Below are 27,128 nucleotides of genomic sequence, written 5' to 3' on the forward strand. Positions count from 1 at the left end.
ACTAGTTCTTAAGTAGGTACCAAGTGTGGCCGGAGGGTTCCTCAGAGGCACTTTAAGACTGTTTAGCACAACGGACTTCAATATGTTCAGAGAGGCTGCCACCCACAACACCACCACTATTCAGGAGTACACCGAAACTGTCTCTGCCTACATAACGGAGCTCAGGACCATCACTGTTCGGGCAAAGCCATGGCTAAAAGTAGATGTCCCTAAGCTTTATGTTTATTTTCCTGTAACTTTGGGAAGGAGAGTTAACACAATTTTAATTCTCTGCATGCCCTGTACATATTCAGTATTGACAATAAAATAAACTTGAGTTGACTTAAATGCTCTTTTTGGCTGAAATGTAACAATTTGTATGAAAACAAACAGAAACTGAGAAATAGCGTCCTCTATGACGGTCACAGAATTCGGTGTGAAATTAATTCACTGTAACACCTGTACTGACAAGTGTGCATCTGGACTCTGGCCCAGATCTGTTTTACCGAGTCCGCCCAGATATAACGATAAATCCTGCCCTGATCCGGTCAAAATACTTTTTTTTAACATGTTGGGTGGTATTCTCTGTTTAAAACGTATAAAACGCTGCTCAGTTTTTTTGTCTACTCAGATAGAATTCTTTATCAACACTGCTTTGTAAGTATAATCATGTGGGCAGCAGTGAATCAGGTCATTATTTGATGCTTGTCAGACAACGGTAAGGCTCACAGCCCGGCTAGCTCAGTCGGTAGAGCATGAGACTCTTAATCTCAGGGTCGTGGGTTCGAGCCCCACGTTGGGCGATGCTTTTTATATAGCCCACAAGGAGGCGCTCAGTGATTACTCTCCTCACAGTGCTCTCACTGCTCTTATACATCACAGACTAAACAAACTGAACAAAGACTAAACCCTAAAGCACACATTAAATTTACTTTTATTCTCACCTTATCATTTATAATTTTTTAAAACAGGAATCAACAGGGTTGAAAATAAGCTTGTGGCAAATGTAAAAATTGCAATTATGTATCTTGAATAAAAATATATATTTAGGTCCAGTAGACAAACATATGGTTACAGTAGCAGCAAAATATTGGCCTTCATTTTTATTTGATGCACAAGACACTTTTATTAAATGATGATTTTAAAATGAAGATAGTTAAAAATTAAAGATAGTTAATTCAGAGAACCACCAATTTATTATTGTTATCCGAATGTTTTATTTGGGTATGTTTTTTACCAGTTTGCACGGCCTGTCAGATGTTTGCAGAATTTTGCAGAAGTTTTGAAATCTTGAATTCGTACTACTTTCACTTAAGTGTGGAGCTTAAAAAACTTCAGCCTATACTTAAGTCACAGTATTATTGTGAGCTGAAATGAGTGTTTTGAATTGGCTCAGTTCATGAGTAGTCAACATTATATAGGAAAGGGCTCAGCTGTCCCACTACCCAGACATTCACAGCTGCTGTAAACAGTCAGTCGTGTAGGACCATCCTTTTAATTGTGTTAATTGTGAAAGTTTAAACTCATATTTATTGCAGAGAAAATAAAACATTTTTAACATGTACTGAAATATTTGCTAATCAAATAAAAGCGGAAGCCTTGTGTTATTTTATTTTATCGCAACATTTTATAAAATTTGTTCATAATTAGTGGACTGTTATACCGTCATGTAAGTGTTTTTAATAAAGTTGCATTATTTCTACACATGCACAATAAAATAAATAAATAAATAATAAATAATGAATTTAATAAAAATGTGTGCTTTGTGATGTCATTTCAAAATCTTGGGTAGGATACTGTGACGTATCCTCTGCTGGAAGCCTCACCGAGGAGGATTTTAAGGCTGCATCCAGAAACATTTGCTACTCCTCTCTCCCCTTCCTCTATTCCTACTCCTCCTCTCCTACCCTGCAAGAAAGTGGGAGAACTGAGGAGAGGAGGAGGAGGAATGGAGAGAACCTTTTAATATGATGTTGACTACTGATGAACTGAGCAAATCACAACGCTCGCTTTCAGCTAACCCTAATACTGCCCAGCCAATCATAGCTGCTGCAGTCTGCAAATATATGGTCATCCTGTTAAACGTGAATGTTTAACTCCTGTTTGTTGCAGAAATAATACTACATTTCTGAAATAATGTGAAATATTTGCCAAATATTTGTCATTCTTATTTTATATTTCTTTCATTTTATTTTATTGATTTCTTGTTTAATTGTTTATAATAAGTGGTGAAATATGTTGGACAGTCACGTAATTGTTTTTTTGTGTAATGTTGTATTATTTCTACACATACACAAGACAAAAAAATAAATGTGATTAAACAATGTGAATAAACGGCTTCACTCCAGTACAGTAGGGGGCGCAGGACACTGAGCACAGCTCTAGATTGGCTCAACCATTTCTTCTAGAGGCTTCGATCTATATAAACATGATCTGACTGTGTAAGGTGATTTTGGGTGATTTGTAAATCTGCGGTTTTTGGAAGTGGGCGGGGAAATGTGCCCGTTTCTTCAGCACGCGTTAACCCGTAATGGCTGCGTCCTGTTGCCCTTAGAGGAGCCCCGTTTTCTGTCCTCTGTGGAGAGTTCTGGTGAATGATTGACTGCCTGTTGAGGAGTTCTCGTGTGAGCGATGCCGCGGTACGAGCTCTCCCTCATCCTGAAGGCCATGCAGCGGCCGGAGACGGCGGCGGCGCTGCGGCGCACGGTGGAGACCCTGGTGCAGAGGGGCGCCGTGGTGAGGGGGCTGGAGAACCTGGGGGAGAGGAGGCTGCCCTACAAGATCTCCAAACACGACCAGCGACACTCACACGGAGGATACTTCCTCATAGACTTCCACTCCCCCCCGACCCTGGTCAAGGACTTACTGAACCAGCTGGAGAGAGACGTGGACGTTATCCGGCCCACGGTGTTAAAGAAGGACCCCGTGGTTTCTCCGGGGCAGTGCTGCGGTCTATCAGCCCCCCACACACACTCTTCTTCTACATAAACACGTGAGGAAACGCAGCAGTCCTAAAGATTTCCTCTTTTAAATTTAAAGCAGTAGTCTTACTGAGAGGGAAGGGGACTAAAAGTTTTAAAGGATGATTTAATTTATTAACAGGCTAAAGCAGTCCACACCAGACTGGCCCTGTGTGAAAATGTGATTGTGTATTTTGTAACTTACTTATTGTAAGTCATTGTCAATAATATTTGATCATGTTACAATTATGACATTGATCAAGATTTGGAAGGTGTGTGTCCTGTTACATCTAGCACATCATTTCAGAAAATGAAGATCATGCTAAAAGTCAAACATGGCGGTAGTTGTGTGACGTTTTGTGAGTGTAAGGCTCCTTTAAAGCTCTAGGCCTAAGACAACTTGCTGTAATTGATAGAACCATGAATTCTAAAGTCAAACATAAAATCCTAAAGGAGAATGTCCGGCCTTTAGTTTGTGGCTATACTATGTATTTATTAATTCTTTTTTTAAGTTTTCATTCCTAGTTCATACTGTATTTTCAAGGAACTACTAAAATTAAGAAAAGCAGCAAAACTTGGGCTTAACTAGCTTTAAAAAAATGCTATAATGCACAATGTGCAATAAAAAAAATCCTTATCCTTAAACTTAAAAGAAAGCTTGGTGTATTACCTCCTAACTAACTGCAGTAGGATGTCCGGTTAGTGTTCAGGCTCCATTTAGGCCTCTCTGGTTTCTGAACATTCTAGAAGTATACTGGATAAAAACTGAAAACTTACATGGATGCAAAAAATTCGAGTGCTCTTAACCATTGACACTTATTTACTTTGTGTTAAATGATCAAATACAGTTTATCCTGTTGTGAGGGTACCTACAGTATAATGCACCACATTCAGGTTATTTTCTCCACTGAAGGGGCTTCTTTCATTAGGAAACCTCCTCTCATTCCCGTCCATGTAAGGACACCCTTTACAGCACTTCATCTACAGCATATTGCCAAAAGTATCTGCAGTGCGTTTAGTGGATATAAGATTTGGATGCAGCCGCTTTGCTTTGGAAATCTATTCTATGATGCTCTCTACACTCTACTGTTCTAGATCTAGTCTGAGGGCCACATGAAGGTCTATAGTTGTGGACTCTGCAGAAAGTTGGATACCTCTGTGCACTATGCTCCTCAGCATTTGCTAACCCTACTCTGTCATTTTAATTTACTGGGAGAGTTGCTTTAATTTCCAGGTGCTTTCACTTGTTGTAATATTAGTGAAAGTTGACTGCTGAATATTTAGTAGTGAGGAAATATCACTACGGGCATACCACACTGGAGTTCACTGAGCTGTTAAAAGCGACCCATTCTTTCAGTAATGTTTGGAGAAGCAATCTGCATGGCTAGGTGCTTGGTTTTATACACTTATGGTCATGGAAGTGATTGAAACCTGAGTTCAGTAATTTGGATAAGTGAGCAGATACTTTTGGCATTAACTTGTTAATGTTCTCACCTGTAGAAGAACCCTATAACTTGGAATGGCTCTTTGGGGAGGCATAAAAGGCACTGCACACTGGCTGTGTTTTCTATTGGAAGGGCCGAAGAGCACCCATTAAGGGACATAAAGACATTAATAAAATGTCTTAATCTAGAGGAAGATTGTCGCCATTTTATAGCTAAGTCTGGATTTCCTAGTGAATCACTTGATCACTTTTTATTCTAGTGAGAATTGCAGGAAAATGGGCCAGTTTGTCTCTTTTTTTTTTTTTTTTTTGTCAGACTGATTGACACCTTATCAAAGCTTTTTCAAACTGTGTAATTTCTACATACAAACACAGAATGATTACTCAACCTCAGAACCTAACCTCACTATTTTATTTCTGAAGTAACTCGAAGAAAGTGTCAGGTTTCCGAGGCTGGTTTTCTGACAGAGAATAAGTGAAAACAAAGTAAAACATTCATATTTAATCTACAGCGAATTTAGATGAATTAATTACACAATAATTCAATAATTATTGCAATTAATCCTTAGAAGCCAAGCATATTCAATGCATACATGTTTGAGACCTCGTGAAACAAGAGTATTAATAATAATAATTATGCTGAATTAAGTAACATCTAAACAATAATATTATCTGAAATTTAATCAGTAATCTATTATAGAAAACTAAATAAATCCAGAATGTGTCTGCCCTCTGGTGGTTTATCCATGTTTTACTTTGTTTAAAAAATGCCTAATGTGATAAATGCCTTCTGTATGTGTCAAATAGTCATAGTAGGCCATAATAAGTCATGTGCAAAAAGGGTTCATCCTTTAAATAATTGGTCAGATGGTCAAGCAGTTCTGCATTCTGGATCTGCTGAACAATTAAAAAGCATAAACCACCAGCTAGAAATAGATCAGCTAAGTCGGTGCTGTGCAGCCTTATTTCAAACTGAGTGAATCATGACTGACTTAAATTGTGATTATGCCGTGGAGCACGGAGGATGTCCTTACACATGATTGTAGTCTCTGTTTAAAGTTGTGCAAGGATTAAGTCAGGGGTTTCTGGAACACTCACATTTGTGTGTTTCTGCACCGTTTTAGATACCTGATTAGGCATATAAGGAGCGTGTTCATAAGTAGAAGTTAAAGGGAAAAGTAAATGATATACATTATATTAAGGGGGCTGGGTGCTACTGTTTTTTTAATGCACATTCTTGATACACATTTTAAGGAACTCCTAAAATTGAGAAGTCGATACATTTTAAATGAAAGAAGGAAGGATTTTATTTTGGTACTGAAGTACACACCCCCTTTTTCCAAACCTGGAGCTTCGAATCTCTTTGTTTGGGACTCTCTCACACTGCATGTTTTTGAGCTGCTCTTTATTTACTGCCTTTAAATCAGATTCATAACTAACTAAACAACTCATGTAGTCCTATAAAATGGAACAGAATAGCTAAAAATGCAGACTTCCTCATCTGTAGACCAAGACTTGTTTTAATGTGTGGGTCCTTGTTTGTGTCCTTGTGTTCTTACCAAACCATACAAAGTTACATTCCAGTAATTAAGAATAGACCTGTGATGATAATTATACATTTACAATACATATTGTATTGTGTATGGACATGACCTTGATCCTTTTTTTGTTTTGTTTTTTTTTAAACTTTATATTTCCCACTTTGTTTACTTAGAGAGAAGAGAACATTACCATGAATAAGTAGGTTTATTGAATTTGAGTTGAAGTATTTATAGGTTTTAAATGTCCAATGGCTATTGAATTAATACAAAAATGTTTATTGCAATTTTTTTATCAATAGATTGTCCAAATTGATTAGTTATTATGACAGGCCTACTCAGTAACACATAGTTAAAGCCAAAATTAAAGTTTCTGGCTGTGTTCTTTCTCTTCACTAAAAAAACAATATACATTGTTTGTAACTTGGCTTTGAAAACAAAGAAATACCCTGTATTCACAATAAATTCATCACTGATGCACTAGCAGAACCCTCTGTTTAGACCCAAAGCACAAGAATACATGTTCTTGTATTTTAAATGAACAGTGCTCCCTGTTCTGCTTTTAAAAAATGGGTCACAAAAATTTGCAGAGCAGTACGTTTTTTGGGAAGACCTCTTTAGACCAATGTCCCTCCCCCCATTTCTCTACACATTGTGGAGGACTCCCTACTTTAACAACTACTTTAATCCAAAAAGTGCTGGTGTGGCTGCAGGTATTCATTTCAGTCAAGCAGTAGCAACACCTGATTCTTCTAGATAAATTTGTTGGATTATCTGTTACATAAGGGGAATTCTTGCTTGATCTGAATGAGAAGAACTGTGGTACATTTATTTTTCATTAAACCGTCCTTGACTTTTGCTTAAGTTACCTGTATAAATTTGAAATCCTGCTTTTGCAAAAGTTACCCCCTCCCCTTAGAAGATTTCGTGCTTTAAGGCCATTAATTTACAAAAAATGTGTGTATTAAAAATGTCATAACTGTGTGTATCTAAGGCTCTACATTGTTAATTAATTTGCCTATAACAGTGAGATTTTCGTGTGTAGATGACGGAACACCACAGCTTTTTATAAACTACTATTCTGTTTTTTGGTTGAGTACTTTAAGGAAGTGAGAGTATGCTATGGTAAGAGAATCTGTGGAAGAGGAAGTAGAAATGTGCACTTCATTTTCTTTCTTTTTTTTCCTTTCCCTCAGGACTGCGAGGATGAAAGACGAAGACTAACCCGCCTGCTGGACTTCAGTTTAATTGTCAGTGTGAAGAATATTATTATAAATAAATAATTGCCTCTTTTTAAATTGTGTATCAGTTTCTTCAGTGTTAGCTTTACAGATGGATAGAATAGCCTTGGTGAGCTGCTTTGCTGTCTCTTACTTTAAAGTAGTAATCCAGAAGGACAAATATATGGCAAAACTATATGACAAAACGAACTTACATTAAATACATTATTTTTATCACTCACTAAAACATGATTAGGAACATCATACTAATAATGGGTAGAGTCTACCTTTTCTATAATAACAGAATAGATTATACAGGAGCACGTTCCTGCTATAAATATTTTGTGTTCCACATTATTCCAAAGGTTTTCTGGTTACTGGGAACGCTACTAAAGAACACTTGGTCTCCCGAGATCTGCTAACTGAGCTTTCTAAGCTTTAAAACAGTTGGTTTCATGGTAAAAAGAGTTTTGGTAAAATAGTATTTTTATACTATATTGCCAAAAGTGTTCACTCACCCCTCCAAACTTCTAGTGGCCTTTAGATTTGCTCAAGAACAGTGCATAGAGAACTTCATGGAATAGGTTTTTCATGGCCGAGTAGCTGGATCCAAGCCTTAAATCACCAAAAACAACACAGGTGAGCAGATACTTTTGCCAATATAGTGCAATGTCCTAAAGGCCCAATAAAATATGACTGGATAAATAGAGGTTTGGGGATGTTGGTCAGGATGTCATGCAAAAATGACCTATTACTGTGGTACTTAAACAAATAATATAGGTGGACCATAATAGAAAAATATAATTTAGGAACAATATATGATATTAGGTTTCTCAATGTTCTTTAAAAAATTGTAATTGGCCTTAGTTTTTGGTACTTTCCATTTGGCTTCTTCAAGTTTGACCTTCAGTTCAGCAAGTTCAGTCATATACATATACAGCCTGAGGACAGTCATTATTTTGGAGGTCATGTCAAGTATTTGGGCCATAAGTAGATAAGGCACAATTATGACAGTAGAACAGCAAGTTACTCATGTTTTACACTGAGGCAAGGTTACATTTAAACATAACTGTTTCAAACAGCTAACTATATGTCAACAGACATACTAATATATGAATTTTCAGTATTTACAGTTAGTTATATACTAGCCAGCACATTACTATGTGTCTGCTTTATAGTCACCTTAGCTGTAGTGAAGCATAATCACCAACAGGATGTTTCAAGACCTTGGCTTTTGCATGTTTTAAAGAGATTTTGGAAATTGGTACCACTGAATTAATAATCTTTAATGGGGATATGTATATTTTGACCATGTAGGTAACAAATTTGACCCAGAGAATTTCAGAAAACACTATAGGTGGTGTGCACCAGATTATTTTGTTACTAAAACATGTGGTATAACTCAGTAATAAAACAGTCCAGAAAATCATAAAAAGACCAATATTGCCATGTTATGAGTGTATGGAAATTGCTGGAAACAGCTGTTAAGTTTTGCTCTCAGGTTTTATTGCATTTTATTACAATTAATGTGTAACATCAAAACAGCAAAAAAAAAATGTTATGGAACACTGTGGCGTTTGTTTAGACCCAGTTTATTTGTTGTCACTTAAAACCTTTGAAATATTATAATATGGATTAACAAATATCAGGAGATCCTTTGACTCAAATAATTATTTTAATAAAAGATTGCAGGTAAAAAGCTTCAAAGTGAGTAAATAATTTTTTTTCTAATAAGGATATATCAGTAGCTCACATAATGGCACATGATCTACGCCATTGAGATGATATACATATAAGTACATAACTAAATACGGGTATGTGAGCCACTTTTAAGTTTATTTACTGCCTTAATATATAAAATATTTATACCCCTTGAACTTTTCCACATATTTTTATGATACACCCACAAACTTAATTGTATTTATGGTGATTTTATTTTTTTACTTGCCATAGACAGTACCAATTAATTATGAAGTGAAAAAAATCTATATTTTTCACATGGTTTAAAAAAAATTAATAAATAAAAATCTGGACAGTGTGGCATGCATGCATACTAAGTTAATACTTTGTAGGACCACCTTTTCATGCAAATATGGCTGCAAGTCTTTTGGGGTATGCATCTACCAGCTTTGCGCATCTAGAAGCTGAATGTTTTGCCCATTTTCTTTGTAAAATGTCTTTGACTGGGCCATTCAAACACCTAAATACGCTTTGATCTAAACTGTTCCACTGTAGCTCTGAAGTAGAAAGCCTTTTGCCACCCTTAACAGGTTTTCCTCCAGGATTGCCCTGTGTTTATTATTTTGTCTTCTTGCCAGTATTGTGGAGTACATGACTAATATTTGTCCTGTGGACAGACTCTCCCACCTGAGCAGTGGATCTCTGCAGCTCTTTCAGAGTGCTCATAAACCTTTTGGCTGCTTAGTGCTCTCCTTTGCCTTGGCTGTCAGTTTAGGTGGACGACCATGTTTGTGCCATATTGTGCTGTGCACAATATTCATAGTTTGATATACTTTATACTTCTCCATGCCCTGTTTTATATGTTTCTTGGTTTTAATGATGCTGTTTGATCACTAATATTCTCAAAAATAACTTGTTACACGTTTCAGTACCTACACACTCTTCACAATTTTATTAATTAATAGGATTGAAAACTGTTTTCTTTCCACTTCACAGTTGTTTGAGACTTTGTGTTGGTCTATCACATAACATTCCAGTAAAATTAATTTAGGTTTGTGGGTATAATAAGAAAAAAATGTGGAAGAGTAATAAAGGATATAAATACTTTTTTTAACATTATATTTTTGTTGCATTACATCTTTGATGATGGAAAAACAGCCTTTAAACAACCTTTATTTAGCATTGCCTAATAGGCATTGGTTAATATTCAAATTCTGTACACTTTTACACAGTGCTTTTAGGAGAAAGGTGCTTCACACAAATAACAATATTAATATAAATAATTATTATTTAAATGCCCCCTTCTACACTGTAAAACCAAAGTACAGACTATAACAATAGAATAGATATACATATTTAATGTAAGTAAAGTTCATTACAAACAAAACATATAAAACCATAACGTTGAATCAACGTTGAATCACCTGTCCAAATAACACTGTTTCAGAACTGATCTTGGTCCTTTGGATGTTTTTTGGTGAAGTCTAATTTGCCCTTTCTGTGAATAAATTAATCTTGTGTTAAACCGTCTGTACTTGCTCTTATGAAGACTTCTCTTTATGATAGACTGAGATATTTATAAACCAACTTCCTGCAGAGTGTTTTTCACTCGGGTGAACGTTTGAATAATTTTTGGTGAATAATTCTGTGATTATCCCCCACTGTTGACTTCTGTGGACGTCCAGGCCTTTTTTTGAGTTCCTGAGCTCACCACTGCACTCTTAATTCCTGAGAATGTACCAGGAACTGTTGATTTGACCACTACTAACATTTCTGCTATCTTTCTGATGGATTTCTGCTTTTTCAGATATATGATTGTCTGTTTCACTTCCATTGAGAACTTCTTTTGTTGTATGCTCACAGCGACAGCTTCCAAATGCAAATGCCACACCTGGAATAAGTGAGGATGAATTTATAAGGGCCAATGAAATAGATTTTGACATCATTTGTCCAATGATAAAATGATGATAAAATATTTGGACCTAACTATAAGTATGCATATTCCACTAAATCAGGGCCATTTCTCTCCCCCATGAAATTACAGGGGGTTCTGATTGGCCTGTTCTCTACAAAGAGTCTGTAAGTCAATCAGTTTTTAGTGTGGGTGGGCAGTGTTTTTTTCCCTCCCTGATGGGATGAGAAGGTGCATCATGGATCCCATTAAAACTCATTTCACCGTGACTACTCTAATGAATATCCATATCTGGTAAAAGCGAAAAATGAAAGTCTTGCCTGCTGTACAGTTTGTAATAGTGATTTTAGCATTGCCCACGGGGGCCTAAATGATTACAAAAATTATGTTGAGGTGAGTAAATGTCACTATATATAAGTCCAGGTCCGGAGGTACCTCCCTGAAATGAGTGCTAGTAACAAGACTAAGTGCCAGTAACAGGAGTGAGTTCCAGTAACAGGAATGAGTGCCCTGGTTTATTGATTTATTAATGTGAATATTAGTTAATGTAAGCCACGTTTTTCCAATTCTGTTTGCTTCATCATTAAGCCATTTCTTTAATAATTTACATAATAAATTTAATAAAGTTTAGGTTTGGGTCTTCTTCAAAAGATAAAAATGGCTTTGCATAAACACTTTCTTGAGAGAAAATCAAATTAGTTAGTGCACTTGCTCATGAGTTTTGGTAACAGGACTAAGAAAAATTTGCACATATTTGGCTTAGAAACCTTGTGAAAATTAAGTAAAGCTGTCTGAGATTGACGAGTACATGTTCTGAATAGTTAAATACATGTTGCGTTGTTATATAGTACATGTTTAGCTCGCTTGAATTGTTTTGTTCAGGTGAAATTGAACATCACTCGGTCCACTTGGTACCGGTGTTCTGACGAGTTGTGCTACCCTGTCAAACCGTGCTTCCTTAGTGTGTATTTAAACCTAATAATACCAGAAAAAGCACCATATTTAAAAATGCTTCCTGCAGAAGTATTGGTATGATTTTTTGGGAAGCCTAAATCAATATACCAGGGTACAGTTAATGGAAAATGGGTGATTAGAACCCGTTTTTTCTTTTTCCTGGTCGTACTATTATTTTGATTATTAAGAGTAATTTACACATTTTAAATACAAATACAAATAATGCCAAGGGGTCTGGTTGTTTAATGCACCCAATAAAACAGAAACCCCGTAAAAATGAATAAGAACTTTCCGCGCTTGCGCATTGGTGGTAAGAACCACATATCGACTGGAAGCACAATTTGACAGAACACCCGGCTGGTCTTATTATAAAAACGCCCTGTTGAAAACAGGCCATCACGTGTCTGGAGTCACCTGACTCTCCCCCACTTTAACGGGCGACCGGAGCTGAGCTCACCGCAGTGCAGCACCGACACCCGGGGAACCAGAGACCGAGGAGCGGCACAGCGGAACACACAGAGTTACCAGAGCTACCAGAGCACAGGAGTGAGGACACACGCCATGCTGCTCACCCTGCTTTTCGTCTCCACTGGTAATATATATTAATATCTGTTTTTGACCGTGTTTAATACACGCCAGTAGCTAACAGGGTAGTAGAGGTGGCTAACCCAGGTCCAGAAAGTAAAAATCCAACCCATGGTTTTGTACCAACTGAGCCAACTGCGGCAGAGCCACACAGGCAGTCCGTACAAAACCCTGGAGTGGATTTTTACTCTTTGGACCTGGGTAACCCACCTCCACAGAGTAGTCTCTGTGGATTAGCTGGCTGGCTAACAGCTTTAGCATGGCGGAAACCAGTGTTTGGTAAACAAGTTGCCGGGGTCACCTAGCTAGCGCTATATAAGCTTAAATCCTGACGTTAGTTAACGGATAATGAAACTATTGTTATAGTCGTAATGGGGTTAATTTTAATAAGAGAATTCAATAATTCGCGAGATTCGCTTGGTTTCATTGTCGTAGGTGGTAGTTGTGCAGGTAGCTAGCTAACAGCCCATCTGACAACTAACAATTTTGTCTGTTAGCGTTAGCTAGCTTAGCCTAACTATAGCTACAATTTATTATGAATTAATGAATAAAGATAAGACATCTGCCTACGTCTTTCTTCGTCTCTACCAGATAACCCCAGTTTAGCTCTGCTAGCTGCAGAAACACCATAATAGAGCAGTTATGATCTTTTCAGTGTTTATTTTTATGATTGTTTATTTGGATCCCAAAATATCCGCTGTAGCAATAGCTGGTATTCGTCTTGGGGTCCGACAGACAAAACCTACAAAGTGTTCATAAAAAAAAAAAAAAAAAACACTTTAGAAGCACACAACAAGACAACACACACACACACACACACATTTGTCTAAGTAAAAAGAGAATATTATATTAATAAGGTAACATACGTACACACACACACATATATAAACAACAAAACAGTACATATATTTATAAATTGTCGTCTTATCACCCCATCCTTCCTGAATCTTCCTAGCCCACTTGAAAACCCCTCCCACTGTTCACCTAAACTTGTAAGGACTCAAATTCTTAGTATTAGTTAGATAGTTTCGTGTTTATTTTTTAACTCTAGTCAGTTTTACGCTGTACCTCAGATAAGTAATTCCACTCTTTAATAGATGTTTGTTGCTGAATATCTTGCTACTATTGTGCTTCAAATATTGTTAAAGATGTGAAGTGCTGGGTTTCATGGGTTTGCATGGTAGAAACGGGTGGTCTGTTATCTTTCTACTTCAAGCCATGACTCATATAGGTGTTGCTAATGTCATCATATGTTTTTTTTTTTTCTGTAGCTAATCCACTCAAGCCAAACCTATACACTGTAGGCAAGCATGAAATGGAGCCCGGTCCTGTAGCTATGAAACAGGACTGAGTGTGCCTGTGACGACTGACTGTTTAAGATGATCATGTGGTGTTAGGGAAGTAGCTACTAGTGATGGCTTTTTTCCAAGTGTGTTTAAAATGGACGGTCTCTGTCACACACTTTCTAAAACTATGTATGTGAGGTAGCTTCTGTTGTGGAAGTTCGTTTCAGCTACTCTTCTAGTCGTCTCTTAAACTGTGATTGTATTCCAGCATGATTTCCTCATTTTCTCACAGTCTGTAAGAGCCTGGACGTCCTCATTTGTGTTCTCTCTTTGTACTTCTGAAACCCCCCCCTAGATTTCACTTCTGTTTTTGGTCATCAGGTTCTTCTTGCTAAATGTGAAGCCATGCCAAAATGTACAGTTTTTTGGACCTAGATGTAGAACAAGAACAGGGCTGTTGTTAAAGTATAAAACATGCAGTTAATTAAAATTACATAAGGCATGTGTGGGTTAATGTCAAATGGGCTTGTGTCTTATGTCAGTCCATGTGGAATAGGGCCACTGTTGAGGCATGTTAAACATGCCTTCTCGTTTACATGTACCGGTCGTTCTTCTGTTGGGTTCATGTATACCTAAAGCCTTTGTGGTGCGGTGGACACACAGGCGATGACTGCCCCCCTTTCTTCCAGCCAGTTAAGCAAAGAATAGGAAGCTCAAAGGATCCGTTTCTTCTTCCCTCATAGGGGAACTGCAGACAGACTCAGTTTTAGTGTCCAGGAGGTTGTTGTGTAACATGAGACCTGTTTCATTTCTCACTTTTAAATGCTGAAGGTCAGTTTTGGGTGAAACTGTTCAAGCTACTGTGTAGAGAAGACATAGTGCTGGGGTAAATCACAATAAATTTCATAGATCATTGTCTTGTGTTTGGCCATTGTTTTAGATATGATGAAGTCACATGGTGTTTTTGTTTTACAGTGTTTTAAACAGAACAAGTGTAGAACATTGTATTATAAAGCAATTATAGTCAGGTCTTCTTTAAGGCTATAAAACCTTAAGGACATTTTTTTTCTTGTGTAAGTATAAAACACTCAAGTGTCAGTCATATTTTTGTTAATAATTAATACAGCCATGCTGTCACTGGGCTATATGACCCACTTTTGTTTGCCTGCTTGTATCCTACATAGCCTGAACCTGGGTGACTTGGAATGTTTTGATGACTGTTAGCTACGGCACAAAGATAAGGATAAGTGAGGCTGTTCAGTTAGGGTTAAACCTTTGTTTAATCAGACTTGTTGTGCAGAACATGATTTTTCAGCACTGGTGCTGCTATGCAAAACCTATTTGTGGAAGTGAAAGTTTTCTCTCTTCTAAGAAAATGAGTATGAAGAATTGTAAAAATGTGAAGTAGCTGTCCAGAGGTAAAAGTAAATGTTGTACTTCTTTCCACATTTAGTCATGCTGTTGGGGTTTAACATCATGTGATGCAGAACTCTCAGTGACTCAGCAAGTACCATCAGTAAGCTGGCTGTTTACCAGGAAGTGGTATAGAATTATTTTATTAGACAAATGAAACATTAAATAGCATAACAATAACATTAGTTATTTTCTGTATGAGTGGGATTTATTATAATTGTTCTGTTTTTTAAGAAAAATAATATTTAAATGTTCTATGCTTCTAACTTCCTCATACCTCTGAATTATGATTAGGTCAGTTGAATAGTGCTGAGCGGAAGGAATCTCATGGTTTGACTCTGGGTAGGGCTTATCATGGAATAACAGGTTGTTCAAAGTTCTTTTTTTTTTGGTCCTGTTTGTAAAATGCTTTGTAGTGGGTCATATGATGTCCTAAGTACTGATTAGATCTTGTCAGTTTTTCTCCTTTGGCACCCTAACACTTTGTTTCAAGGAAGAAGAAAAACATGGTCATGACATTTTTTAAAGTATGACACAGCACACTTGTTTAGGAATTAATATACTGCTTAAAAGTATCCTAAAATTAGTAAAAAAAAATAGAAGCTGTTGAGATTTAAAATGAACTATTTACATTCCTCGATCATGCTCAGAAGATTTAAGTTCTGTTAAATCACAAGGGGAATGACACAGCTAATGTGAGTGTCAGATTTCTGAATCTGATCCAGTGTTTTTCAATTTTTTGCCCATATCTGATGCCATCCAGTACTGTTATGCTATGTCACGATGGTTTGCTTTTTTATTCTTAATGACTGACTACTTTTTCATGCTTTTTGTCTACTGGCCTTTGACGGACTAATGCCAGATTTGATGTTGAATATCTAAATATTTATAATTATTGTGGTGAATGAGGACTCCTAATGTTCACACTTCCTTGTTATTTGTTTTCCTAGTTCGCCCTAGACACGGTTTCTGCTTTCAGAAATAATGAAGGCTTTCTGTCTCTGCTTGCTCTTAGTCCAGGCTTTAGGGCTATAATCGGATTGAGAAAGCAAGCCAACAAGATTTGGTGTGTTTTTGCTTGATTATTAGTGGTGAATGAAATGGCTGTTTTACTGTGTTTGCCAGGAGAACTTTAACTGAGAGCTTATCTCTAGGATTGGCATTGGTAAATAAAATGGTTATTGACTTGTGTACCTGCCTGTGGAATTTGAGCTTCGCTATGAAGACTTGGTTCTGCCAGCATAGTGGGTCAGCACTGCACGTGAATGATGATGTATTGTAGAGGTCTGCACTCCCGCGGGAGTCCCGCGGGACCCGCGGGACCCGTCAGAATATGTTGCGGCGCGGGACAAAACTGAATTGTTATTGGCGGGAGCGGTAATTTAATCAATACAGGCCATGCGGGAGCGGGACCACATTAACATGTGGTCCCGCTCCCGCAAATTGATAAATAGTTAAGAAAATTATAATCACGCTATGATTCCCATGCAAGCAACAAAAAAACACAAGAAAAATCTCTCGGAGGATGGACACACACACACACATTTTCAGCATCTCCAGCAGGCGTGTGCAGAGGAGGGGGGGGGGGGGAGGGGGGTGTGTAATTTAAAGGACGACATTTACTATACTGGTGCAAAATAATAATAATAATAATAACAATAATAATAATAACAATAACAATAACATTGTTATTGTTATTATTATTATTGTTATTATTATTATTATTATTATTAATAATAATAATACAAATATTAATTAAACTAATTGAATTTAATTTTATATATTTTTACATTTATTATTTTATATAATATAGATCCACTTCTAATCCACTTCTAGGATTCTTGATGCACCTGATGGCATGTGTTTGGACTGCGAACTGAATTGCTGTTTTAATAAATACATATGTAAATTTGAAGCACTAAATGTAATTAATTCAATTCATATTAGGACTGCGGGACGGGAGCGGCGGGAATGTGTATGTGGCGGGCGGGAGCGGGATTAAAAGAAGTGATTTTTTTGCGGGAGCGGGCGGGAGCGGGACAAAAAGACGCGGGAGCGGGCGGGAGCGGGTTTAAAAAAACAGTCCCGCGCAGACCTCTAATGTATTGAAAGGAATTAAGTTGGCCGAGCTGATTCATGTTGGATTTTTTTTTCTTTCCTCCTTTCTCTTTTCAGCTGTGGCCACCCCTCTGCTGGGAACTGAGCAGTGTGCTCATGGCCCCCCCTACTGGTGCAAAAATGTCAAGACTGCCTCTCTTTGTGGCGCAGTCTTACACTGCCAACAAAATGTGTGGAACCAGCCTCAGATGGTAAGTTAACTTAGTATTTTCTCCACTTTTATCACATTTTAATGGAATATGTAATTTTATTATATTTGCTAAACAGTTCTAAACAGCTTTTCTTTTTTTTCTTAAATAAAGAAATCTGTGCCATGTGACCTGTGCAAGGAGGTTTTAGTTGTGGTGGACCAGCTACTCAAGGACAATTCCACTGAGGTGAGTACTGTAATGTTTTTTATATTTGTTAAAAAAAAAAAAAAAACCCACACACAATTTAAAACATTAAAATATCCTGTACTTATTTTATGTTTGTTACATAGGCTGAGATTCTGGGCTACATGGAGAAAACATGTCAGCTGATTCCAGATGAAAACTTGGCTGCTGAATGCAAGGAGCTGGTGGATAATTATTACCCAATTCTTATGGGCATCATTAAAGGAGAGCTGGTAAGCGGAGTAAAATGAGGACAGTTTATAGAAACAGTTCTGATGTACACGTGATTTTATGATTGATGTGCAGATGTAGCACTTGAGATGGTTGACTGACTGTTTCATGCATAAAGGGATCTGTTAACTGCTTTCTAAACTAGAGTTCTTTTAATGAAAGCTGATCACACTGTAGGAGAAATGAGTCAATAGTAGGCTTTGTCTGGGCTGGTGGGCAGAGAAATGAACTGCTCTTTGTATGACTAGTTCCCCTTCTAGGTTCATTTGCAAGCTGACTTTTTTCATACAAATAATGCAGTATTGTTTAATAGTGTTTTATTTATGAAAATATGTTTTTGTTTAGGTCATGTCTGTAGCGTGGTTTCTCATGTCGTTTCTCAATTAAGAAATTTCAGCCGAAACCAGTGAAATTTTTTTCAGTACAATTATGTGAAGAAAGTACAGTAATAGAGCAGCATAATAAATAAGCAATAGGGGAAGATTTTAATAATGGCCAATTACAGCCGTCTGTAATCTTTTCTGGTCACCAAACAGGATGAGCATTGACCCACATAATAAAGACCCCAGGCAGTTGTGAGAGCAGTGCAGAGCCATTTGTCAAATTGGCTTTCTGTTCAGCATTTTAAGAGTCCTTTTAAAAGTGGTGTCATGTTTGAACCATCTGTAGTGCTAGTTATGTCCTGTAAATTTTCATTGCTTTATAGAAACTGTAAACTTCTGGGGAGTATAGGTTAGGGGGGAATGTTTTGCATAAATGTAACAATTGATTGCTGTGAATACCCTGTAGGCCAATCAATAAAAATATTTTATTTATGTATTTATATTTATATTTACTTTATTTATATTCTAACTAGGAAGAAAGTTTTAGATCTTGATAATGCCTTAAGATGCCACTTTCTGTCCCTCTCTCTGCAGGAGGATCCCAGTGTAGTGTGTGGTGCCCTTGGCCTGTGTGTATCCCAGGAGGAGGCTCTTGCCAAACTGCAGCTCCAGTTCAATGAGATTCCTAAAGTTGATCTGAACCAGAGAATCAGCCCCTTCCTGCTTAATGTTCCTCAGCTCCTCTACCCCCAGGAGACTGACAAAAAAGAGGAGGAGTCTCCCAAAGAGGTGATGTGACTCTTGCATTTCTTTCCCCAAAGCCTTCCATAAAAATAAAGCCTGCCTAGGGCCAAACTGATGTAATCTTTTTCTCTGCAGGCCAGCGATGATGTGTGTGAGGACTGTGTGAAGTTTATTGCGGCTGCTCAGGAAGAGGCCAAGCAGAACTCCACTTTTGTCAACTCTCTGATTCAACAGATTGAGGCTCAGTGTGACTTGCTGGGTCCTGGTCTCTCTGATATGGTAATGATTCACTACAGCTGTGTATTGGCAATAACTTGGCAGTACGATACGCGTCATGATGCATGATGGGCTTGGAATTTAGTATATTATGGTATACAGTATAAAGATTCTAAAGGTGTTTCATATATTTATGAAATCTGTGACAGTTTTTCACCAAACTATATTCTTTAAACAATGGCAGTATAAAGTGTGTTTTTATTTAATTTACAATTTTAGTTAAAGACAATTTTACTTTTTTTTTTTTTAAACACAACCCTAAATTGACCAGTCTGCCACCAATCTTTACATGTTAACTAATAATTAAATATTGATACTGTGTTTAAATAAATCCATACAATACTGCAAAGTGAAAATTGCACAATACAAAAAGCTATCTCCATACAAGTATAGAAGATTTGAGCATATCACTTGATATTCAGTAGTCAGTATTTTTACTGTGTTCTGTCTTTTTATATTTTTCACAGTGTAAGCAGTATGTGAGCCAGTATGCTCCTCTCATTGTTCAGCAGCTCATGTCTATGGTGAGTACTCCCCATAGGTCACAGCTCCTTTATCTATTTGGGCACATTTGATTTGATTGAGTGCATCCACAATTGTGTAGTCCTTAATTTTATCCCAGATAATAATTTTGAATGTGTTGCGTATGTCTTCTGAGCCAAATCTGCAGTAAGCTCATGTCCAGTCTTACAGCTACTCTGCCTGTCTGCTGAGCTCATCTGCATTTCTAATCACTTGTTTTCTCTTATTTTATTCTCTCTCCTCCCACTTATTTGCCTTCCTTCTTCTCTCTTCCTCCCTTCCATCCCTTCATTTTACTTTGGTCTACAGGAGCAGGTAGGTCCTATGTTGACGTGCTAGTCTCACCACTTTTTTTTTTTCCTTTATTTATTTTGGGGCTGGTTGTCTACGCTGTGTAATTTGAATTGACCATTGCTAACCTGTGCTGTTGTGGAATGTAGCTACTCACGTTTTCTCACTAACAATCACATTTGGATACATATTTGTCTATGTTTTTTAAAAAAAATTCCCCTCCCCTAGAGTTGAGTTCAGTCTAATTGTTAGTGTTTGTGTTACACTGTCTTGTAGGAGTTTTGTCTTGTAGCTGTAGTGCCTGTTCTTCTATTGTCCTCCCTCAGTGGTTTAGTCATTGCACACACTTTGTTCCAGGGAGCACAGCTCAAGTACAGGGATCGCACAGAAACTTGTATACAAGTTTAAATATACAACTGTATGTTTTACCCCACTATAAATATTAGGTAATTTCAAGTATTAAATACACATGGATATTTATTTACTGATTTGGATGGGTGTGGTTGTTCGCTAGGGGGCATTTCAGAAAACAGGCTTATAAAATCGTGCACGTTTGTGTCTTAGTCTCAAGTATGTATTGCTGCAGACTGGAGCACCTCCAAAGAGGAGGGGCTTACCTCCAAATGGGAGGTCCACAGCTCCAAAGGGGAGGGGCTTACCTCCAAGTTGGAATTATTATTATTATTATTATTATTAAGTGGGAAGCTCCATTTCTCTGCCGAATGCCACAAAAAAGTCCTCCGTGATTAAAAGGCTCATGGATGTCAAATATATTAGTCAACAATTAATGATTATTTATATTTCTTAAATGTCAATATAATAAACATGTAGTGTGTATGTATTTATAATATTATTGGCTATGAATAAACAACTGCCTTTATTATTTAGATCTTTACTATTTTATAATTTGAAAAATTCAGAGCATGGCAAATGTTTAAACGTTTTAAATAAATAAAATGTGGTTGCAATGTGCACAACATGCTTTTAGACTCTTAGAAAATGCATTTTAAAATAAATAAACATTTAATAAACGAAATAGATTAATTAATTAACCTTTGGGGTTATTTACAAGCACAAAACTTCGTGAAAAACACCATACCGCGTAACACCAAGCACCATCCTACTTGGAAGTATAGCTCCGCCTGTTTGGAGGTGCTCCAGGCTGCAGCTATACCCTTCTCCTTAGTCTGGGTCTTGAAGTCATCCTGCCCTGCACTTTTTTGTGGTCTCATTAACATAGTACAGAAATATCATTTCCTGCAAATAACAACTGGGATCAAACATGGGGTCTATTCCACTCATTTTTAACTACTCTACACTAGTCTACGGTTAGGTTTCTGTGGCTGTTTATGATCCAATCAGCAACATTTTTAAGTTTTATTTTTGAGTTTTAAGAACCCAAGCTTATTGTTCCCCTCAGCAAGCAAGTCATTAAAAAAGGCTAAACTATTCTGCATGTCTGATTAGTGTGTTGGATGCATGCCTGACTTTAGTAAGACTGGCTGTGTACTATGGGTCTCCCTGGGCACAAGAAGTAGCAGAGTGCAGAGCTTTAAGATAAACAATGCATGACCCATGTCCTGCACCAATGACTGCTTATCCAAAACTCATGCTACCAGCCCATAACATTTTTTTTCTGGTGGTTTGGTCATACTAGGTTCTGGGATTCAAACACTGCATCTGCATGTGCAAATACTCACTCTTTGTTTTTTTTCTCCTCTCAAGTTGGTGTGCCTTTTATTCCTAGCTCTGAACATATTATTTTTTTTCTTTGTTTGTAGCAACCCAAAGACATCTGCAGCCGTGCTGGCTTCTGTGACGGTACCCCCAAGTCTGTGCCCATGCAGACTCTGGTGGCTGCAAAGACCATCCCTGCTGTAAAGTCCCTTCCTGCCACCAAAGTGGTAGAAGCTACACCTCTTAAGCCTGCCAAGGTAAAGATGCCCACTGTGTTTAGGATTTTATTCATTTCTTTTTTTTCTCTTTCCTCTTGCACAAAAAGGATTAGCGTTGTAAGTGGTTGTTTAATTCTTTGTTGTGTGGCTGTGCAGAAGATGGTGCGTGCACGTGAGCCCCCTCAGTGTGCCATCTGTGAGTATGTGATGAAGGAGCTGGAGGATATGATCCAGGACCAGACCACTGAGGTATGATTTGCTTTGTGAGAAGACTGACAAACTAGTAAAACGCTGTATTTTGCTGTCTTTAATGCCATCAGGGAACTGCCAATTGAATTAATGATTATTTATTTATTTTTGTTTTAACCAAGAGATTATGACCGTTGCTTTACATTTTTATAATTTAGCACAAATTATTGAAAACACAAAAGTGGTTTAAGCTCCTTGACCTACATACACAGGTGAATCCAATTATAAGATGGTTAAGGTGGCAAACTGTTGAAGTGGTCTTTGCATCTTCTCTGAAGAGTGACTACATGGGAGCCATTAAAACGACTCTCAAATCGCCTGAAAACAAATTGTTCATCATGGTTTAAGGAAAGGCACAAAAAGCTCTCTCAGAGATTTCAGCTGTCAGTTTTCACTGTGAGGAACATAGTGAGGAAATGAAAGATCACAGGCACAGTTCTAGCTAAGGCCTGAAGTGGCAGCTCCAAAGACCTGCATTATCTTGCTGCAGGTGGTGTCACTGCATTGTTCAGCTGTTCAAAGCATTTTGCACAAGGAGAGGCTGTATGGGACAGTAATTAATGCAGAAGAAGCCTTTTTTGAGCACAAACTGAGCTGCTTGAGGTATACTAAAGCACATTTTAACAAGTCAGCTTCATTTTGGAATAAGGTGCTGTGGACTGATGAAACTAAAATTTAGTTATTTGGAGGGCAGATATTTATGCATGGTGAAAAAAGAACACAGCATTCCAAGACAAACACTTTACTGCTCCCCACAGTAAAATTTGGTGGCAGTTCCATCATGCTGTGGTGCTGTGTGATCAGTGCAGGTACTGGAAATCTTAAAGTTTAGGGGCACATGGATTCCAGTTAATATTAGCAGATTCTTGAGAACGAGGTTTAAGAATCAGTAAGAAAGTTGAAGTTGCTCCGGGACTGGATACTTTAACAAGACAACAACCCTCAACACTAAACACTGAAGCTCAAAATCTACTAAAGCATTCATGCAGAGGAACAAGTACAACGTTCTGAAATAATAAACCCAGTCCCCAGACCTGACTATTATTGTACATCTGTGGTGTGATTTTAAAGCGAGCTGTTCATGACCAGAAACCATCAAACCTGACTGAACTGGAGATGTTTTGTAAAGAAGAATGATCCAAAATACCTTCAACCAGAAGCCAGACTCTCATTGGAAGCTATAGGAAGCCATCAAACCTGACTGAACTGGAGATGTTTTGTAAAGAAGAATGATCCAAAATACCTTCAACCAGAAGCCAGACTCTCATTGGAAGCTATAGGAAGCCATCAAACCTGACTGAACTGGAGATGTTTTGTAAAGAAGAATGATCCAAAATACCTTCAACCAGAAGTCAGACTCTCATTGGAAGCTATAGGAAGTGTTTAGAGACTGTTATTTCTGTAAAAGGAGGATCTACTAAATGATGTAACTATGCACCTGCCTAATTTAGTTTAAAGAATTTCTGTACATCCTATAAATATTTATTGCACTTCTCAAATATCACTGTGTTCGTTTGCTATATGATATATTTAACTGAACTTGATGACCTGAACAACCAATGATTTTATAAAGTAAAATAATTTTCAGACGACTGTATACACTAGTTCTGAAAACATGACCTGATTTGTGACCTTATTTTTGTGTATTTTGGTTTCCCTTGTGTGAAAACCAACCAAACCTATGGGGAAATGGTTTAAGTTTACGAAGTCATTAACTGATTCAGACTGACCTTCTAACCTTTAGTTTGGGCATTTTACTGTTCTGATCATTTACTGTGGTTTTCTAGGAGGAAGTGATGCAGGCTGTGGAGAAAGTGTGCAACATTCTGCCCTCCACTCTAACCGCTCAGTGTAAGGACCTAATGGAGACCTATGGTCAGGCAATCATTGAGCTGCTGGTGCAGGAAGCTGACCCCAAGACTATCTGCACTGTTCTGGGACTGTGCAAGGGAGCCAGCCGTGCTTTCATCCGTGAGTTTCTGTACCCTTCTGTATCTGCTTACAGCAAAAAAAATCCTGTCATCGTCTCTCTTGTGATATATTCTTGTGTCCTCCCCCTCTCAGCGGTGATGGAGAAGGCTGATTTCCAGGCTGGTGGGTTCTGTGATGTGTGCAAGATGGCTGTGCGCTATGTGGATGGCATTCTGGAGCAGAACGCTACTGAGGCTCAGATTGAGGAGGCTGTGAGGAAAGTGTGCAACTTCCTGCCTGATGAATTCAAGACGCAGGTAGGTCGAGCTTTGTAAGGTGGTTCATATGTAAAGTCCACTCTCTTAAACGCATTGCCTGTGAGCGTGACTATTTATTTAATAAGTGTTATCATCAGTGAACATCTGTGACTGTGTTTGCTGAACAGTGTGACCAGCTTGTTCAACAGTACGAGCCCCTGCTGATCCAGCTGCTGCTCCAGACTCTTGACCCTGATTTTGTCTGCATGGTAAGATTACCCTCTACATTCTTCCTTCCATTTCTGTCAGTTGTGCAACCACACCATTATTTACTTAACACGTTTGTTCTACTACTGAACATTTTTTTAAAAACTCGTTTGGCTTGTTTTGACTGTTCTATGCCACCTGCTATTGCAGAAGTTGGGTGCATGCCCTGAGGTGCTGAAGCAGCTGCTGGGGATGGAACAGTGCAGCTGGGGTCCCACCTTCTGGTGCAAGAACCTGGAGACTGCCTCCCGTTGTAACGTACGTCACTCTGTTTAAGTCTAACAAGATTCCTGGAGATGGTCATCACTGCAGAACGAGTAGTACATTTGAGAGATTTCTAAGACTTTTAATAAAGACACATAAATATAATGATTTAATAAGTAAGAAATCGATATAGTGGTAGTGTTGCTGTTGCAGTAAATAAAAAAAATAATAATAAAGTAAGTGGTTGATCTAATAAACAGCTATTAAAGGAATCTAAACTTGTCAAAGACTTCATTAGCGAATTTAAAACTTAAAACCTAGATAATTTCCTACAGACATTGCTAAACATTAACAGAAATCAATGAGCATCAGAATTGCACAAATTACTGCACATTTTAAGATATCAATAAGTTTGGCACCTCCTTGAATGTGGAGCATATCAGTAAAGAAATTGGCTGATTTTAGCTTTAATTTAATTTAAATTAATATGCACAAATTATCAAACTTTAGACATAAAATGAAAACATGAAGTGTTTGAAATGGTCCCACTTCACCTTCTGGTTTTGCAGTGAGGACTTGTCCTAAACTCTGAAATTCTTCCTATTTAAATGTCTAGTTAAATTCAGGGTCTTTACAGAGTTTGTAAAGCCATGGAAATTTGCTCTATAATTTATTTTGGTTTATTGCCTAAGAAAAGGCTTAAAAAAAAAAAATAAATAAATAAAAAAATGTTTGGGCAAATCCATGACATCACTTTGCATTACGTAGGTGGCCTAATGGGGTCCTACTCCAATTGGAGTTTCAGCTTAAACTATAACTTGGTTTGTAATTCTGTCTTTCATCATCCAGACAAATACAAGGCAAAGACCCGAGGACCTGCAGTGCAATAGGCAGAAATGTTGCGAGCTAGTGCAATATTTATTTGTTTACCAACAGTGTAAAAAAAGCCTCCAAAATGACCAATTCAAAAAGATTTTTGTACCAATATAAAAAGCAAAAATAATATTCAAATTTGACAAATTTTTGTTCATTTTTCATGTCTGCACTGATTTTAAAGATTGTATGGTTATTATAAAATTTGCCACGAAGGCACGAAAAGGCATGAAAATGCATTGGTTAAATTAGTATGAACTCTGTAAATTACAAGTTTGGTTGGTTTTGTCTCTTTTAATCTGATCTTTGCCATTTTTGGGTCTGTCTATTTTTTTCCAGGCGGTGGCTCACTGCAGACGTCATGTTTGGAGTTAAAGGAGCAAGAGAGTCCAAACTAACTTGAGGATCTAAAGGAGAATTTCTGTAGCGCTGCTTTCCCTGTTTTTAAGACAAAAACCAGTCCTTCCCTGTTACTTTTACTTCTAAACATTTTGATGCAGATTTGAAATGAAGTGCTGCCAAAACTAATATGACTTTGTTTCAGGGCAGGTGGAAGGCTACTACTGAGGGGGGAGGTGTGTAATTGATATATGCAGGACATCTGATGAGTGGTGGGAGGGGTCTGAATGACAATGAAGCTGTATCTTCCTTTAAACTGGAATTTAACTTGGCTTCATCTAACCCCCCCCTCAGACCAGTTTTAGTTCCTGCAAGAGTATATTTCTATTAAATGTGTATAAAAGGGTAAATGACGCAGGGGTGGGATGGGTTTGTGCCTTGATGGAGGAGAGAGGTCCAGTTTTAATGGAGTTGAAAAGTGTAAAATTTCTGCTTCTGTAGGCCAGTGGGCTGATTTTGAAAGCTGTTGTTTTTTTAATAAGTCAAGTTTCAGTTTCATGTTGGTCCTAATCGTAGTTACACTTATTAGTTCAATTGAGGGCAAGGGAAGTTCACATGACTGTCTTGTTAACCCCACCTGCTTCGTATTTTTTGGCTCTGCTGATTGGCCCTCACTGCTTATTGATCAACATTTTCTGTCTTAGCCAAACTGTCATGAGCTTCACAGTCCGCTTCACTTTGTTAATATTGAGCCATTTGTTGGGATGTGCAAAATTTGAACTGAAATCATCTGGTGTTTTCATTTTAGTAAAAATGTACAATAAAACAAATACCTGTTAAGGTTGTGTGTGACTTTTTTATTTTAAATTCAACAGTCTGAGTTGGCTGGGTATAACAGGTCTTGCTTCTGTCTGCCAAAAACATATAGAGCTAAGGCTACAAAGGCCACCAAAACTGGACAGTTGGATTGCAAAAATACAAACTTGTCCAATAAAGTGGAGGTGGTGTAATGGTCTGGCACATTTTACACCTCTTACCAATCACTGCTTGAATCCTGCAGCCTATTTTAAGCACTGTTGTTGAGCATTTGTGTTCACTTATGCCCATAATATACCCTATATGGCTGTAAACTGGTTTCCTTAACTTTACATGGTGTCACAGACCCTATAAGGTCTGTGAAGTTCCTTAAAGCACTTCATAATTTTATCTCAAAGTCCCTAAGTGACGTGAGAGCATCACAGGACAGTGTGTGAATGCAGGTTTTGTTCGTCTTTTACCTTATT

The 27,128-nt window shown here is 37.7% G+C and overlaps 2 protein-coding genes and 1 non-coding gene across 3 annotated transcripts; all 3 read left to right on the top strand.

The window, feature by feature from the left end:
- The first annotated feature begins 709 nt into the window (after positions 1 to 709).
- On the top strand, positions 710 to 782 carry trnak-cuu (transfer RNA lysine (anticodon CUU)). The gene has a single exon. It is a non-coding gene; the product is annotated as a tRNA-Lys (tRNA).
- A 1,644-nt stretch (positions 783 to 2,426) lies between these two features.
- On the top strand, positions 2,427 to 7,219 carry mrps6 (mitochondrial ribosomal protein S6). Its single transcript, XM_007247342.4, has 2 exons — positions 2,427 to 2,971; positions 7,118 to 7,219. Exon 1 carries the CDS (start codon positions 2,611 to 2,613, stop codon positions 2,965 to 2,967), a length of 357 nt encoding a protein of 118 aa, XP_007247404.1. The 5' UTR covers positions 2,427 to 2,610; the 3' UTR covers positions 2,968 to 2,971; positions 7,118 to 7,219.
- A 4,900-nt stretch (positions 7,220 to 12,119) lies between these two features.
- LOC103039498 (prosaposin) lies at positions 12,120 to 26,685 on the top strand. Its single transcript, XM_049481314.1, has 14 exons — positions 12,120 to 12,279; positions 17,147 to 17,280; positions 17,392 to 17,466; positions 17,571 to 17,696; positions 18,612 to 18,806; positions 18,897 to 19,040; positions 19,505 to 19,561; positions 21,632 to 21,784; positions 21,902 to 21,994; positions 23,782 to 23,965; positions 24,059 to 24,222; positions 24,351 to 24,431; positions 24,580 to 24,687; positions 25,846 to 26,685. Exons 1-14 carry the CDS (start codon positions 12,249 to 12,251, stop codon positions 25,879 to 25,881), a joined length of 1,581 nt encoding a protein of 526 aa, XP_049337271.1. The 5' UTR covers positions 12,120 to 12,248; the 3' UTR covers positions 25,882 to 26,685.
- The last annotated feature ends 443 nt before the right edge of the window (positions 26,686 to 27,128 follow it).

This window comes from Astyanax mexicanus, chromosome 7, assembly GCF_023375975.1.
Source record: "Astyanax mexicanus isolate ESR-SI-001 chromosome 7, AstMex3_surface, whole genome shotgun sequence".
Classification (NCBI taxonomy): domain Eukaryota; kingdom Metazoa; phylum Chordata; class Actinopteri; order Characiformes; family Acestrorhamphidae; genus Astyanax; species Astyanax mexicanus.